This window comes from Phoenix dactylifera, unplaced genomic scaffold (assembly GCF_009389715.1).
Source record: "Phoenix dactylifera cultivar Barhee BC4 unplaced genomic scaffold, palm_55x_up_171113_PBpolish2nd_filt_p 001262F, whole genome shotgun sequence".
Lineage (NCBI taxonomy): Eukaryota > Viridiplantae > Streptophyta > Magnoliopsida > Arecales > Arecaceae > Phoenix > Phoenix dactylifera.
The window spans coordinates 71,933-87,774 of record NW_024068596.1 but is presented as its reverse complement, the minus strand read 5'-3'; the positions used below and the strand labels follow the sequence as shown (position 1 = coordinate 87,774).

At 37.9% G+C, this 15,842-nt stretch overlaps 1 protein-coding gene across 2 annotated transcripts; it reads right to left on the bottom strand.

Annotated features, from left to right (window-relative positions):
- Positions 1–9,051: 9,051 nt before the first annotated feature.
- Positions 9,052–15,694, bottom strand: LOC103708246 (pentatricopeptide repeat-containing protein At1g26460, mitochondrial-like). 2 transcript variants are annotated; one of them, XM_039121889.1, is made up of 7 exons: positions 14,941–15,694; positions 12,181–12,397; positions 11,463–11,942; positions 10,482–10,688; positions 10,252–10,389; positions 9,962–10,150; positions 9,052–9,469 (listed from the first exon to the last, which is right to left on the bottom strand). In XM_039121889.1, the coding sequence occupies exons 1-6, from the start codon at positions 15,570–15,572 to the stop codon at positions 9,968–9,970; spliced, it is 1,857 nt and encodes a 618-aa protein (XP_038977817.1). In that variant the 5' UTR covers positions 15,573–15,694; the 3' UTR covers positions 9,052–9,469; positions 9,962–9,967. The 2 variants fall into 2 exon arrangements, 1 of the variants encoding a protein (XP_038977817.1); XR_005509707.1 differs by having other exon boundaries at positions 9,059–9,469; positions 9,639–10,150; positions 14,941–15,693.
- Between the last annotated feature and the right edge of the window lie 148 nt (positions 15,695–15,842).

The following is a 15,842-nucleotide window of genomic DNA, read 5'->3' as shown; positions in this document are numbered from 1 at the left end:
ATTAGACAGATAAATTTTATGAATTACCGCATCAAAGATATCATTGTATAAAAAATAAATTAAGTTAAAAATATATTTATTTATTTCTCATTAAAGTTAATGGCAGCTATATAAGACTAAATAAAATTCATATCTTTTTTTATATAAATATAAATATGATACATTTATCAATTGGATATTAGAAATCATATCAAAATAACTAAAAGAAAAGAGATAGTTTACCTCTAAATAACAGAATACTACATGAATTAAATCGCACTGCCCATATGTTAGGTTGAACTCAGTTTTTTTCCTTTAGATTTTTAATTATTGACCGATTCATTTTCTACTCCATGAAAGACTACTATAAGGCATTTGCGATGCACATGGGATATCATGGATGGCCACTATTTCTCAATTAAACTAAAATATTTTTTATTATTTAGGGGATTTGATTAGTATACTTAGACTTTTAAGAGAAAAATTCTCTAAGAATTATGTGAGATTTTTATTAAATATGTCAGACTAGCTATTGAGTCATTAGTTTTTACCTCAAGCAATAAGTTGAATATCCTCTACTTAAAAACTATTTATTATCCATAAGTTCATCTCAATGTTAGATATCTCAAATGTAATTGCATGTTTTAGACAAAAGCCTGATTATGGCACTTCATCTATCATAGTTTGATTATTGCATGATGCTGGCACTTCATTTATCATAGTTTAATTATTGCATGCATAAATTTCTATATTAACTTATCAAGTTTATAAAAGAAACACACAAAAACCTTCAAAATGATCGGGAACTCATAGATATTAACCCAAGAATATTTGAGCCTAGGACCTTTTTTAAACAAAGGAGGATATCAATTGCTTCAAGTATATTATGCTAGTGTGAAATGATGTTCCATCTACAAACTACTCCACAACCTTACGATGCCTTCAATAATTATCCTGGGATATTTAACTCCCTCCCCCCTGCCCTGAAGAAAAAGATGTTGGGAGGAATATTTTATGCAAAGAACATGATAAATCATGACACAATTAAACTAGATAAGCAAATTAAAGCAATATTTAATCTATGGTGTTAAAAACTAGATTATATATCCAGTGAATATCTAATAGAAAATGTTATATATATATATATATATATATATATATATATATATATATATATATATATATATATATATATATATATATATATATATATATATATATATATATATATATATATATATATACACACATATACATATACACACATACACAAATATATATATATATAACCTCAAACTAAACTCTTTGCTATCTATATAGTATTTATCATACAAACTCCAGCAAAGCAAGATGCCTAGCTCTTATCCAAACCTTCTAGAGAAGCTTGTATTTTAAGCGTCATGAGGCTTTACCCTTGCTTCTTTACCGGAATATTCTAGTTTTTTTCAGTAACTTTTCAACTACACATACACCATAAAATTACAATGTATAGTAAAATCTTTTGAGTATGGTTCTCTATGCTTTTTAGATCAATCTTCTTCTTCTTCTTCTTTTGTTGTTGTTTCAATACTCTTTCTTGACTTCATATATGACAAAATCTTGATTAAAATTATTTTGCTTTCCTTGCTATCATTTTTGACTTGCATAGAACGAATTGTTATTACAGCCTATAAGTTTGTCCTCTCTGTGTTGGATTGTTGCAGTTCGCAAATATCTTGACCCTATGCTAAAAATAGAATACCTATACAATCGTTTATCATAAAATAGGATAAACAACTTTAGGTTAAGCATCGAGGCTTTATCATGTTTATCATTTCAACCCAAACCTAATTTTTTATTATAATTGAAACACGTGGATGCACATACACATGCGATATAAATATCCAGCTCCGACGACTTTGCATTGGCTTATATTTTCTATTAGCTAATTGCCACAAGGATTTTTGCTACTCTTGCCAAAATCTTGTGTTACCTTTATATCCAGAACCTCATCAACCACTTGATGGGCACTTTGCTAGCGCCCAAATTAATTATCCTAGAGGTAGGTTACTGATTTTTTTTCAGCCATGCCTAAAGAAAATGGTGTACACATGTTGCTCACAGCTGGTTTTACGTCCCTACAGAGCCTGGTTTTTGGTTTTATGATATATCTAGAATCAGAGTAAGACATTATAGCGTATAAAGTAGTATATATTATTTGAAAGCAGACATCCGAGCCACTTCCATTCTTCTCGACACTGCAGGAGTGCAGGGTTCGCCGTCCAAAGCTGGCCCCAAACCTCGTAGCTGACAAAAGAAGGAAAGGAGGCAAAAATTCTTCTTCACCTGTGGGTGCAAGCATTTATTTTTATCACGTCACCTCGCTAAGATGGCTCCATTCCCATCACATCTTTCCTATTGGAATGTTCATATCCTAACCTTAAAAGAAGAGTGCGTACATGGAGGAGTCATAACACGTGGCCTCAGTACAATAAGGCTAAGATCTTTGTCGTTCAGTACTAGATATCCAAAAGAGAAACATCATTAGATTACGTGTCATCAGTTATATTCTCTGACCTTACCGGCTCCTGTTGAGCTGGAAAAGGGTAACTGTGGACACTGAAGTCACATGCCAATGAGATGTGAGAGAGAATGTGGGGGACAGTGGATTGGGGACTGAGGAACCGAGTACTCCAAGAATATAGTTGGATACTGCTCCTTTTTCTTCATTAAAATGTGCACTTGCCACCTTAAACTAATGACAGATGGACCAGTATTTCAAAGTACGCACTTCTCACTCCTTTTCCTTTTCTCTTTCAAACAGTTTTAAAAGGCTTTGAGTTGACCCAAATCGCTTTCTAAAGAAGTACATGTCAATCATAAGGTTGAAGAAAGGGGTATTTCAAATCATGGAAATGATTTTGATTGGAGATTACGTTAAAAAAAATGATGAGGGTATAAAGTGCCGGCAAGAGATTGAAAGGTGACGACACATGGAAGGGAGTGAAAGATATTCTTTTGAGCTGACTTGTAGAGGTTTCTTGTCAGGGGTCTACTTGACCAGCCTTTATACCATTATATTCCCAAACTAATGTTTTTAAGTGCTTGGGTTTCCCATTTTAAAAGTGTGGAGCAATTGTTTAACGTCTTAAGGATCAATGTTTTAATGAAAGTGGGCAAGGTGCTCCCATGAAAGCAACACTTGTATTACTATATATCATAGCTGAATGTGTACCACTTGGCGATGAAATTGTTGACAATCTACAGGGCTTGTTTTGTTGCATGTTGTTACTTACTCTACTTGTGGAAATGCTTCAGCTAAAAGAACAAAATATCCCATATGACAGCATGTCAAGTAGCTTCTGGGATGCAAGTAATCGATTCATGCTGCAAGCCTACATAATTCCTTGGCATAGGCTTGTAATCCTTCAAAGATCTTCAAAGTCTCCGAAGCTCGATATAGTCTTCTCTTCGGCGTGGGAAACAAAGTAGCCAACAATTTTGAATGAGGAAGTAGAACAAATTCAGTTCTAACTCAACCTAACTGGAAAGGGAGAAAAATGCAAACCTTGGCCAACTTTGAAGCCTAACTTTCAGCCGGATGTCTTTGCAATGATCATGGTTCAGTTTGGGCCTGGCCCAAATTTGGTTTGGGCCCAGCCTAAACTAGTCCTAAATGTGTCTGGTGTATGGTTCTTATAGTCATGGTGCCAATTATCCGAGCTCCCCATAAAAGTTTATTGGACTTACCAATGCTGGATTGTTAGCTCATTATTCAACCATCTTAAAGGTATCGTACTAATTTTTATGAGTTACACCAATCCTCTTATGCCATCTCCGACAAATAGATTGCCATGCATTTGTACTTTTTGTTTAAATTTTATTTTATTTTATTTTATTTTTGCTTGAGAGACAAAAGGGTGGACCAACTTGGATTTAATTATCTAGGTCTAAATTTTTCTGAATGCACTGCCCGAGCATTGAACGTAAAATATCCGACAAATAAGTGGAGAGATGTGACTATTAAGATGAGCCTCAAGTGCTATATAGGATGCTGTGTGACAAATTTATGTGTTTGCTGGCCGGCGGAACCAACTTTCTTCCAAAAGAAACAAGATTTCAAGAGGGCTGATGAAAGGGAATGCTAGATGGGCCTTGATGTTCTAAGGTTTTATTTTTACAGTTCTAAGCATATTTTAGCCAAGCTCGTCATTAGGCTGTTCGAGGGAAAGAGGATAACAATGGGTCAGGTTGAGTTGGATTTTGGTTGGATCAGACTTGAATAATAGTACATATAAACTTTACCATACCTTGTCGGAGATTTAAGAAACGATAGTAATATTTTTGTCAAGCTCAAACAATATAAGTGAGAAATACAACTATAGACTATATAAGCATAAAATTATAATGTTTGGCAGCCTTGGAAACTGCAATTTTATTATCTTTTCTATATGTTCCTTAAGTTACAAATGCCACCTTTCCAGTTTAATACTCCTACGAGAATAGTCTTTTTTTGAGCAAAATGTTGCAAAAGACCACCACAAGTTCCATTAAAAAGGAAATCAGTACAAAATAAAGGGAGGAAAAATAGAACATGAGAGAGAGAGAGAAAGAGAAAAGAGGACAAATAAAGAAGAAAAGGCAGATCATCCGGGAGAGGAGTGAAGACTTGCGCTATTTTGATTAGCACAGTCTTGAGCACCTGTCATCATAGCTCGTTCTGGTTTAAGAAGATGTGATTGTCGTATCCTCAATCCTAGGACATCGTCCAGGGGGTGTGGGAGGCTTTGGTGTAAGGGGATGCTATACGGAGGATCACCCAGAAACTAGAGCTCACCAAGCAGAGGCTGCAAAGATGGAAACGAGAGGTGGTGGGTGATATTTTTTGATGCCCGGAGGTGGTGGAAGCATCTATTGCCGATCTTCAGAAGAGGGAAGATAGTAGTGGTGCCTTATCAGAGGGGGAGATAGTCGACCTCCGACAGAAGCTGGCTATGCATCACTCTCTCTTATGGCAACATGAAGTATTTTGGTGGCAGAAGACGACGGGCCTTCTTCGAACCCTCATAATTCACTTCATAATTCTTAATTTATGATATTGGCTGAGATAAATCTGAGATCTATGTTCATCTCGATCTCAGCATAATTGATATAATGAGGTTTAGAAAGCATTCTGCTATTTAAAAAAAAAGGCTCTGATCAATACATGACCCAAACTTAAAAACTGTTGCCACAACTAAGGTTAGATCAATTTTCTATTAGACTTGTAATAGGGGAGAAGGAACAAAGCAACATTAGAGACCAGTAATATTTAGCATTGTTGCACGGGGATGCAGCTCAAATGGTAGAGGTACAGGGTTCGATCCTTGCATCTCCATTATTTTTGTTTTATTTGCCTTTTATTTTTTTTCTTTTCCTATTGTTTTATTTGGGCAACTTGCCCACTACTAACCTTGGGGATGTAGCTCAAATGGTAGAGCGCTTGCTCTGCATGCAGCTATGTTTTAATCCCTTTGTAGGGTTCGAACCCTTGCATCTCCACTATCTTCCTTTTATTTGCTTTTTATTTTTCCTTTGCGTTTTGTAATCTAATAAAATAACCGAACCCCTGCCATTGTTGGGGATATACAAGGTTGGATCCCCTGCATCTCTACTATTTACATTTTATTTGCTTTATTTATTTTTTGCTATTTTTTAATCTGAATAGCTATTTATGTACAACTAGAGTAGATCATGGGCTAGGCTTGAGCCTAAAAATATTCAAGAATAGGCCTGCGGCTTGGCCCATGATTTCCTCCTCACCCTCTATTTTCGAACTCTCCACCTCCAACAACCCCCCTTTCGCACCTTCCCATTGACACTGCCTTCTCGTTTGCCTTTACATCATCCCCGACCAATAGAAAGACGCCCCCGACCCAAAACTCCGCTCTCACCTCCAAAAACTCCGCCTTCCTCCTTCCACAAGCTCTTCCTTTGCACAAGTTACCCCTCTCCTGGAAGGCCACCCGCCGCTTCCAACCTCTTCTTTCGCCGCTGCTACTCCTCCCTCGCCCATGTCACAGCTCCTCGACATCCTTAGTAAGGCCTGTAACATCCTCCTCTTTTGATCCTTCCTTCATGACATGCTCTCCGCTTGCCTTGTTATCCCCATAATCTTTGCCTCATCACCCGCTCCCTCGCCTAACCCAAGAGATCAAAAGTGCACCGAGCTCTTGCAGCTCATGCACTCCTAGGACAACAATTCCCTCTACAATGTCGAGATTCTGAATCACATTGATGAAACTCTTAGCAAAAAGGGAGGTTACCTGATGCTGCCAAAGTTGGGCATTTTATTACGCCGAGTGAGGCTATCGCTAGGTTTCTGGTGGTTGGGTTCTGAGAAGCTGAGAACTCGGTAGATGCATCCAAGCTTCAGAACAAGATGATAGGGGCTTGAATTGGATGTAAAATTATGACATTTTATAATCACGTTAAAAAAAATTAGCTAAAAAGTATTATTTGAATTTCTTGGCTTTACTTAAGTATTCGAGATCATATTCCATGTTGAGCTGATATGAGACTAAAGACATACCCACTCGGGTCTTCATATGCTACTTAGTTTAAGCCTTAACATCTTTGCTAAGCTAAAGCTCTAAATTCAATCAATTCAATTATAAACACTATGATCAACCGACAATCAACTCCAAAAGAATCTGCATTGCAATGTGCTTTGTTATAGGGTGGTGATCACTCAAATTTGCAAAGAAGGGAGGATTTCGAGTGGTTATATGTCGTCCGGTAAAATTGGCGGAGAGGGCTAATTTGATTTATGGGCTTTTGGTTAGAGGAATATAGAGTTTCTGGAGAGTTTAAAGAGATTTAACAGAGGGTTTGTTGAGGATAAGAAAAGCAAGGGTGGCAACTGAAGTTTCCCAGGTGATGATAAACAGAGGGGCTGAGCCTGTCATGCACATTTTATATTATGCTACTACAGGGTTTGTAACAATACAGAACCTCATCCAAAATGGTTATAGCCGAAAAGTATTATTTAGGTTTCTTGATCTTGTATAAGTACCCAAGATTTACCCAGCGAATAAATTAAGGGTTCAAATCCCTTCAAATCTAACTACAAGCACAACGTTCGGCCCGTGGTTAGCCCTAATGGATCCGTATTGCAGTGTCTCCTACTCCACATAGATTATGGGCTGGGTCCGCTCTGATACAATTTGTCACAACTACTCTGATACAATTTGTGACAACCAGGACCTCTCTCAAAAAGGTAAGCTAGAACATATTATTGGAGTTCCTTGATTCTATATAAGTACCCAAGATTTACCTAGTGAATAACTAATGTGGGACTAAATACATGCCCGCACGGTCCTCACATGGTCATCTATGGAAGAGGGTTAGTAAGGGATGGTGAAGGTTAGGAGGGCATTGGAGGCCACCGGTAGGATGATGGGGTGGGGTGGAGGTGCCAAGGCTCGATGATATGTTCTTGCACTAGTTTTCCCGTGAGAGTGAGTGGTCATGTTTAAGGTGGAAACTAGTTGAGGGACGTGGGGTTAGTGGATCTTGGAGGCATTTATGATCACCAGGGATAGGAGGAGAAGAGCCATGAATGAATTGATCGAAGCTTTAGAAACAATATTGTACATTCTAGGATATTCCATCAATGTGATTGCAACATCACAATCACAAGTAATGTTTCATTTATCAATTCATTGGATTTAATATTCCAAAGTGTTTCATAAATATTTCATCAGATTATTCTGAAGTATGGCTTTTTAGATGTTGCCCCTAGAATAAGCAATGCAGACAGAAGGTTTCAAGGATTTGTTTCGGCGTCCTTGTTTATTTTTCGCAAGGCGTACTAAATCCAATCTTCACCCTTCCACTAAAGAGGAGCAAAGAAAGCTATTGAGTTGCTAATTTGTTTAGCTGGTTCAGTTTTAAGAGTGAAAGTTTCTAAAAGATCAATCAGTTTCTCCAGTGTGCCACTCTTATCCGCTTTCTTATCCATATATCGTCTCACTTTTTTTTTATTTGCCACTTGTTTTTGAAAATTTTCTTGAGTAAAAATACATGTGAGATTGGGATGCCGTGTTATATGATTTTTTTTTTTAATGGTATCCGTTCCTTCCTCTCCCATTTGTTTCTCTCTTTAAAAAAAAATAGAAAAATTCAAAAAAAAACTCCTCATGTAGATATCATAAGAATCTTTTCTTTTCTTTTTTTTGTTCTTATATGAAAAAGTTTGAGATTGACTTGCCATCTGAGCTTTTTTTTTAGTGAGGAAATCAAATGTGCGATTGAGAAAGAGAGGAGAAATGGCGGATGAGTATGAATAACAAAAACATTACGCTAGAGTTGAATACAAGATTAAAAAAGAAGGAAAGCATTGCAGTTACGTGTTGAAATTTATTAGATCCATCTATTACTGTAGACAGAGAAGAGTCTTGGGTCTGATCTTCGTCTATTTACAATAGAATCTTCTTTTCCATCAAGAAAACAATAGAACTCTACTTATAATTAGCATCTCCGATAAAATATGAGATACCACCCAGCTGGTTTGTTCAATCTTAGCCCTTCAAACATATTTCATGAACCAACAAAAAAGAAAAGCAGTACCAGAGCAAACCAAGGTTCAATAGTTGTATCTCATTGGATGGTAAGTTAAACCTCATATTGCTCAAACAGCTCACCTTAGATGGGTGAATTACCCCAGAATTCATCACAAGAGTCGCATCCATTTATGTCACACTGGCCATGCGTTCTGCTCTGGCTTACTGCTTTAATTGGCTTTCTCATGTTTCGTTGAAGGTTAAGCTCATAAGTGAAATGGCTGCAAGATACCATTTGTTCCAAAATGTGAACTTTGATATGTTTATGGAGTAATTTAATATAATAGAATCCAACTTAAACAAATATTCATCACTTTTCTCTGGTGTGAGTTTCAGCTGGATTGCATTGATACGCTGAAATGATAAGATTCAAATGGATCTAGCGTCTAATACCGACGACAAAATTTAGTAGTTCTAAATTGCTGAACAACGCAAAAGCCAACAGATGGGAACTCTGCTTCAGAAGAGGGACACCATTAAGATTTTGAAGGACTATATATTCATACAAAGTTTAGTCCATATCTCAGGGCAGTAATACACAATGCAGGAAAAAATTTCCAGCAAAAAAACATTTTTTAGATAGATGGACAAACCCAGAGTATCAGTAGTAACAAGAGGTGAAGCACCCCAGAATTGTTAAGCAAATGATTCCTTCTGATCTTGAGAACATTGTCTTTATTCTGAAATCCTAGCATCTGGTTTCATCCAAATGGCCCAGATAAACTACTAAATAAAAGCTCAACACAACTCCGGAGGCTGGGTAATAATTAAAGGGAAACAAACCGATTAAATTTGTTCACGATCCTATACATTTCTCTACAAATATTGGTCAAAATTGCTTACAAATAAGTAATGTACAGACTGGGATGGTTGCATTTCACCGGCAGCCGGTTAACAGATGGAGCAGCCTGGTAAAATTAAAAAAAATAATATTATAATTTCCCAATTTGATTGAAGACCTGATATTCAATGGAATCCAAAAACCAAGCAGCAATCACAGCAAAGTAGCAAGAAAAGCTGGCTAGCTGAAAACAAATACCATTATGACATATAAAGAGCTAAATGATGGTTGTTCACCTTGCTCTTATTGGCTTTTAGATATGACTGGAGTATCCGATGTTAAATGCAACAACACAATGATCAGATTCAGTGGAGGAAAATGAAACTGCTGGGTGATAGCATGTCGGAGTTAACTGTGGCTGAGATGGCTGGCTGTTGTATTGTCAAACAATGTTCTTGATCTCCGAAGACTGATGATGTCGGTTGATTTTTGTAGCCACCAGATCAAAGAAAAAGAGAAAAAATGGCAAAGTAAAAAGGAAGAGGGGGAGGGGGGAGGGGGGGGTATGGTTGTTCAAATGATGGACTCATGAGCTTAGAAGTGATACTAGGAGAGCTACCTCTTTCTAATAATCAGTGCTGTACTCCAGGTTGTATAGCATCTCTCTACGAAATTCACCACCCATTCGGATCTTGAACTTTTGAGCTATAGACTGTACATGCTCATCATTATCAAAATCTGATTCTCGAGAGCAGCGTCTTCGCACCTTTTTCAACATCTCTTTAGTAGGTGTAAATCCTGCCTCAACCTGTCCAATAAGCAATCATCCCAAAACATTAGTTCATTTGTGAAAAAAGAGACCAACACAATATTTGACAAGCCAACTGAATACTCAACGAGACATTGTACCATTTCATCAGTTACAGCTAAAGCAGCTTTTGGATCTCGATTGACAAGATGTGCATCAACAAGCAATGAATATGTTGTTGCATTTGGTTTAACACCTAAGCTTACTAAATGCTCAAAGACTTTCGAAGCTTCAGCTGTCTGCCACAGTAAATATTGAAATTTTCAGGGACAAACATTTCAACAAATTAAAATATCGAAAATGTATTTAGAAAGAACTTAGAGATCCTAACCTTCTTGAGCTTTCCAAATGCACGCATTAAAGCATTATAAGAATGTATATCAGGTGTTAATCCCATCTTTTCAGTGATGGCCTCAAAAGTCTCATACGCCCGGTCAAGATCCCAATTGTTTGCACAACCTAATATCACACAGTTGAGAGCAGAAACAGACTTGTAAGGGGGATCTGCACGGCTCAAATTCTCCAATTGAAAATACACCTGAATGATTTTAACCAATAGAGTTAATGAAGAAACTCATCTATGACCAACACAATAATAATCTCACACTGCATGACATAAAGAGCTAATAAGATCCAATTCACTGATTAAACACAATGTAAATGAACCATAATTTAACAACAATACTCCTAGAACTGTCAGTGTAGACTATGTAGTGGTTAGCGACAAGCTTGGGAGTCAACATTAACTATGTAGCGATTAACGACAAACTTGGGCACACGCATCATAATTCCAAGATGGTTTTGCAGAAATATTGCAGAATAACAAATCATGAATTTGGATACATGAGAAACATTATGAATTGGGTACAAAAAAAAGTTGTTAAAATAATACATAAAAATCACTAGAACTTTAACAACAGTGTGTTATAGACAGCAATGAAAACGCAAAAGAAGACCTAAACCAGACACAAATTAATTAGGGTGGTTGTAAAGTTACCAAGGCTTATTTATTGCAGTGAAGAACAAATATTCCAACTCTGCCTCTGGGTATTGTTACATTATATGACTCATAACTCAGTGGTAATGTTGAAGGCACAACTAAAAACAGTACGACTCTTTATTATGATATTATATGTGTGTATTTATTATTTAAGCTTTGACATCATTACCTTCATTACCAAATTTAGCATTTACAAGTGAATAACGCAGGGAGCATGGTGACAACGTGCATCATGGCAAAAACTTCCTTATGATTAAAGACATGCCCAGGTTCTGAAAGCATGACACAATATTTAATATACTGCAAGCATACCGAGTCCAATGTTGAGAAGCCATTTTTGCAGCAAGCAAGAACCAGTGGATATAAAGAAGTAAAAGGAGAAAAAAGCTGCTGATCAACTTCCCCAGAATTCCCATATGCATTTTCAAATTCATTGAGGGTACTAAAAGCACGTTGCAGATTTCCCAATGATACATGTGCAAATATCTTTGCAAGGTAAGATTCTGGATTTGGGGCCCTTTTCTGACGCAAGGAACGCCGCAAAATTGACCAAGAAGCATCTAGAAGGGTAGAATCGTATGTTCTACCAGCAGTACCAAGGGCTGACACGACTAACCCTTCATCCACAGAAAGAAGAACAGGTGGTCTAGCATTCTCACCACGAGCAATCCATCGTGCCAGAAATTCCAAGGAGAAGTACGCCAATTTGCTATTATCTGCTTGCAATGCAACATCAGCAATGTAGTTGCATAAGTTCCAACCAGGGCATAAGGCTTTGTTTTGGTCTGTCATCTGTAAGATCAGCAAACAGAAAAAAAGTCAGTATCAGCAATAATGTAGCTGATAACAGATTGAAAGTTGATTTGAAGACGACTAGTTTGGTGAAAGGATGATGCCAGCCCAATTCACCATGGCAGTCTAAAATCCAGTGAAACAGAAGACTATCCTAATCAAGAACAATGAAATTCTAGTGCATTTTCATCAATCAGCATTTTCAGCTTAAAACTAAACAAACTAACTTGGTTTGTACCTTGCATTTCTCTATGATAGATGACAATGCATCCAATCTCCCAGCATTAACACAGCTCCGTACACAATCCGAAAAAATGCTCGATGACACCATGAAACCCGATTTCAGGGTCAAATCTAAATATTTTAAGGAAGAATCAATCTGATTCACTAAAATCAGAAGACCTATAACCAAATTATATGATTCATCATCTGGCAAAGTGCCTGTCTGCAGCATCCTGAAGTCAAACAATAAACGGTCATTTGCAAAGGTAAAATGCAGATGCTAACCCCCCCACCCCTCAACAATAGAAAAGGATAGAAAGAGAGAGAGAGAGAGAGAGAGAGAGAGAGAGTTAATCAATTCTAAATGCTTCTACTTGATACACAAATTTGTTCCACTGATTAAGAATTAACTCCCTTCTTGTGGTTGCTATGTCTTAAAATTCTCTGACAACAATTTTGATAAGGTCTGGATATCCTTTTCCTTTATACAATTTTTCCTCACCAGCCATAAACTAGTCAACCTTTCTCCCAATTATGATCCATACTACCTGAGTAATCTTCATCATTGCTCAACCTGCACACGGTGACATTGCCTAGGTCGTGACTAACATCATTCCTGAACTAATCTGCATACACTGACTGCTATATATTTTGTTGAATTGTATGCGTAAGTTATTAACTTATTTTAGATAGGTCAGTAAGCAATTACGTCTTAATGTAACATTGTATTTTCTTCCAGAGTATTTTATTACTAGAAATGAAGATGATTGATATTTGATAGATGTCATCAGGTTGGAGAATCATAGTAAAAAATTTTAAGATGCATTAGGATTTTCTATGTATTATTCAATCTCTCCTTTTTGGTCACCCTCATCTAATATGAAGCACTCAACCAGTTTTATCTACTAATCTGTGTACAATCTCTAAAATGTAAAGCGGCAAAAGATAACATGGTACCTCTACTTCCTTATGAGGATCAAAAGAGTACAGTTGTTTTTCCTATCACACTCAAATGTTCCAGAGTTCCAAAAGGATCCAAAAGCTTTCATGGGGTTCAAAATGTTGCATTGATTATTCCTTCAAAAAGAACATCTCTTAATTGATGGCATAATTGAATGGTTTCCAAATGATCCATCTTGGGCTGTGTCACAATGGCAAGCTTAATGACACCCCATCTCCTTAAGTCCTCTACTTGAACATTTACTATGTATGGGATTTTAATATCCCATATCACCATCTTGTAAAGAACACATTTCTTGATTTATAATTTTAAATCTTTTGAAGAACCCTTGAGATAGTTTATATATTTTGAAGAACCAGTCCCAGCACCCAGAAATATAAAAATATCAAGGAATGTCAATTGTCAACCATTCAAAAGAAGGCATCTGTTTAATCTGCCAACTTAACAAAATGATTGACTAGGATAATACAGGGTTATTATAGGTTATTACCTACTACTCCCAAAAGAATTTGGCAGCACAAATTGCACCATACAAAAAGATGCCCTCAATCAGCATGTATTATCCTATTTAATTTACAGAACAATCTACACAAATAACATTGTTAATTCAACTTATAGGGCCATAAAAACTAAACTCATCCCTTGAATCCACCTAGTAGCTTTCATCTAAATACAGACAAGCATAGAAAACACTTGCTAACATATTCCAGCATGAAAAACTAATTGCATCACAACACTACAACACCCTTTGTGATCCCACCTGCATCTGACATAACCGACTCTAAGATGAATAAACCCCTCATGAATATCAAATTACAGGTTAACTTGAACCTTTTCCACGCATCATTATTTTTGTTGTTCACTAACATAACTATTTCATCCTTTTTCCCACTTTCTTCAAATTTATCAAATCATTTTATCTTTTATTATTTTCATAAAATTATTTTATTTAATTGATGTATAATGAGTAAATTCATTCCAGCTCACTAATAATAGTAACAACAATAGAAGCATAACAACCTGAGCCCAACTGCCATTGTATCTAATGCATAATTTCTTTCAGTGGCATCCAGAATATGCTAGGAAGAAGCTGATTTGAGTTTCAGATCTCAACTTCATATAGCATCGACTTTTGTACCCTGAAGCATTCCAAGGTACATAGCAAAGTTTAGGTAATATATTTACATCTTAAATTTTCAAGTACCGAAGTGAAGGATTCCACTTAGAAGTTACCCAAAACATCTAAAAAAGAAACTTGGAGCCCACAAATAAGTATCCTATGAGAAATCACATCAAAACTCTTCCAAATTAAAATAAATTTATCCACAGTTCCAAACCCCGAACCAACATTGCAACAGAGCTCGTTTTCTATACATGGTGAAAGCCCACTTCAACAGAAATTACAGAATAACATAAACTGAATCAAGTGGTAATCAATTCAAGAAACCTTGATCAAAATAAGCTGCCCCTGCTAGCAACAACAAGCCAAGCAATTGACTAATCCTACAAAACACCATAAAGCATTATAAATGCGAGGGAGACACTAAATAAAAGAGTCATTTTCCCCCTCTTTTCATCACTATCAAGTGTAAATAGCATGCAAAAAATGCACTGAAACAGCTAAGTCATCAACTTTACATGAATTCTATTGCTGGAAAAATCATTGGTAGCGAAAAGCATAGACAGCAACTCAATCAACACTAAAATAAAAAGAAATGTTTCCAAGCCATGCCTAAGAATTTACAACAGAAATCAAACAAAAACCAAATTCCGCTGAACAAAAGAATAAGGGTAAGCAAAGCTATTATATCTCACCGGTCGACCAACTTCTCGGCTGCCTCACTCTCTCTAGCCTGGAACATGGCCTTGAGCACCAAATTGTACGAGGCAGTGTTCGGCGCAATCTGGTACTCCTGCATCTGGGCCACCAGATCCAACAGCTCCCCAGCGGTCGCCCCCATCATGAGATTGGCCCTCAGGTAGTGATTATAGAGGTGGACGTCTGGCTTGTTGGGCTTCCCGGTGGCATCCAGCGACCGGATCCAAAACTCGAACAGCTGCTTGAGGTCCGACCACCGCTGCGACGTCATCCAGTCAGCGAAGACGTTCATCAGGCTGGCCATGTCGAGGGTCTGGGAGTAGGCCATTATCCGGGTGGTGGCGGAGCCGCCCAGGGGGACGAGGGACTGACCGCCGAGCACAGGGGCGGGTCCGGGGTTCGGGACGCGCCAGTTCTCCTGGTAGAAGGGGCTCCCCGTGGAGGGGTTCGGGGGAAGCGGGGAGGCGGCGCCGCCTGTGGCTGAGGTGGAGGAGGGAGGTTCCTGGAGCTGGGGCTCCTGGGAGAGGAGGGGCAAAGTGGAGATAGCGGCGCGGAAGGGGGTACTAGGGCCTAGGGTTTTGTGTAAGAGGGCATGGGCTCGCCCCAGGATTGCCGTCTTCCCCGCCATGGACGAGCTCCGAGCTCCGGTGCGCGCCCGCAAGGGGGAGCGTTAGGGTTTTGGCGGAGAGGAAATGGCGGATTGGGCGAGGGGAGAGGGAGCGAAGTGTGGCAGCGAAGTAGTTTTTTCTCTCTCTTTCTTTTTAAAATTAGGGGTTAACCTCACGGCCCATGCAGGTGGGCCGAAACCCAGGCCTCCAAGCGGATCGAACCAAATGTTGTGCCTAAGAAAAGAAATATATAGCTAAAAAATAAGCTGGAAGGGATTGGATCCCGGTCA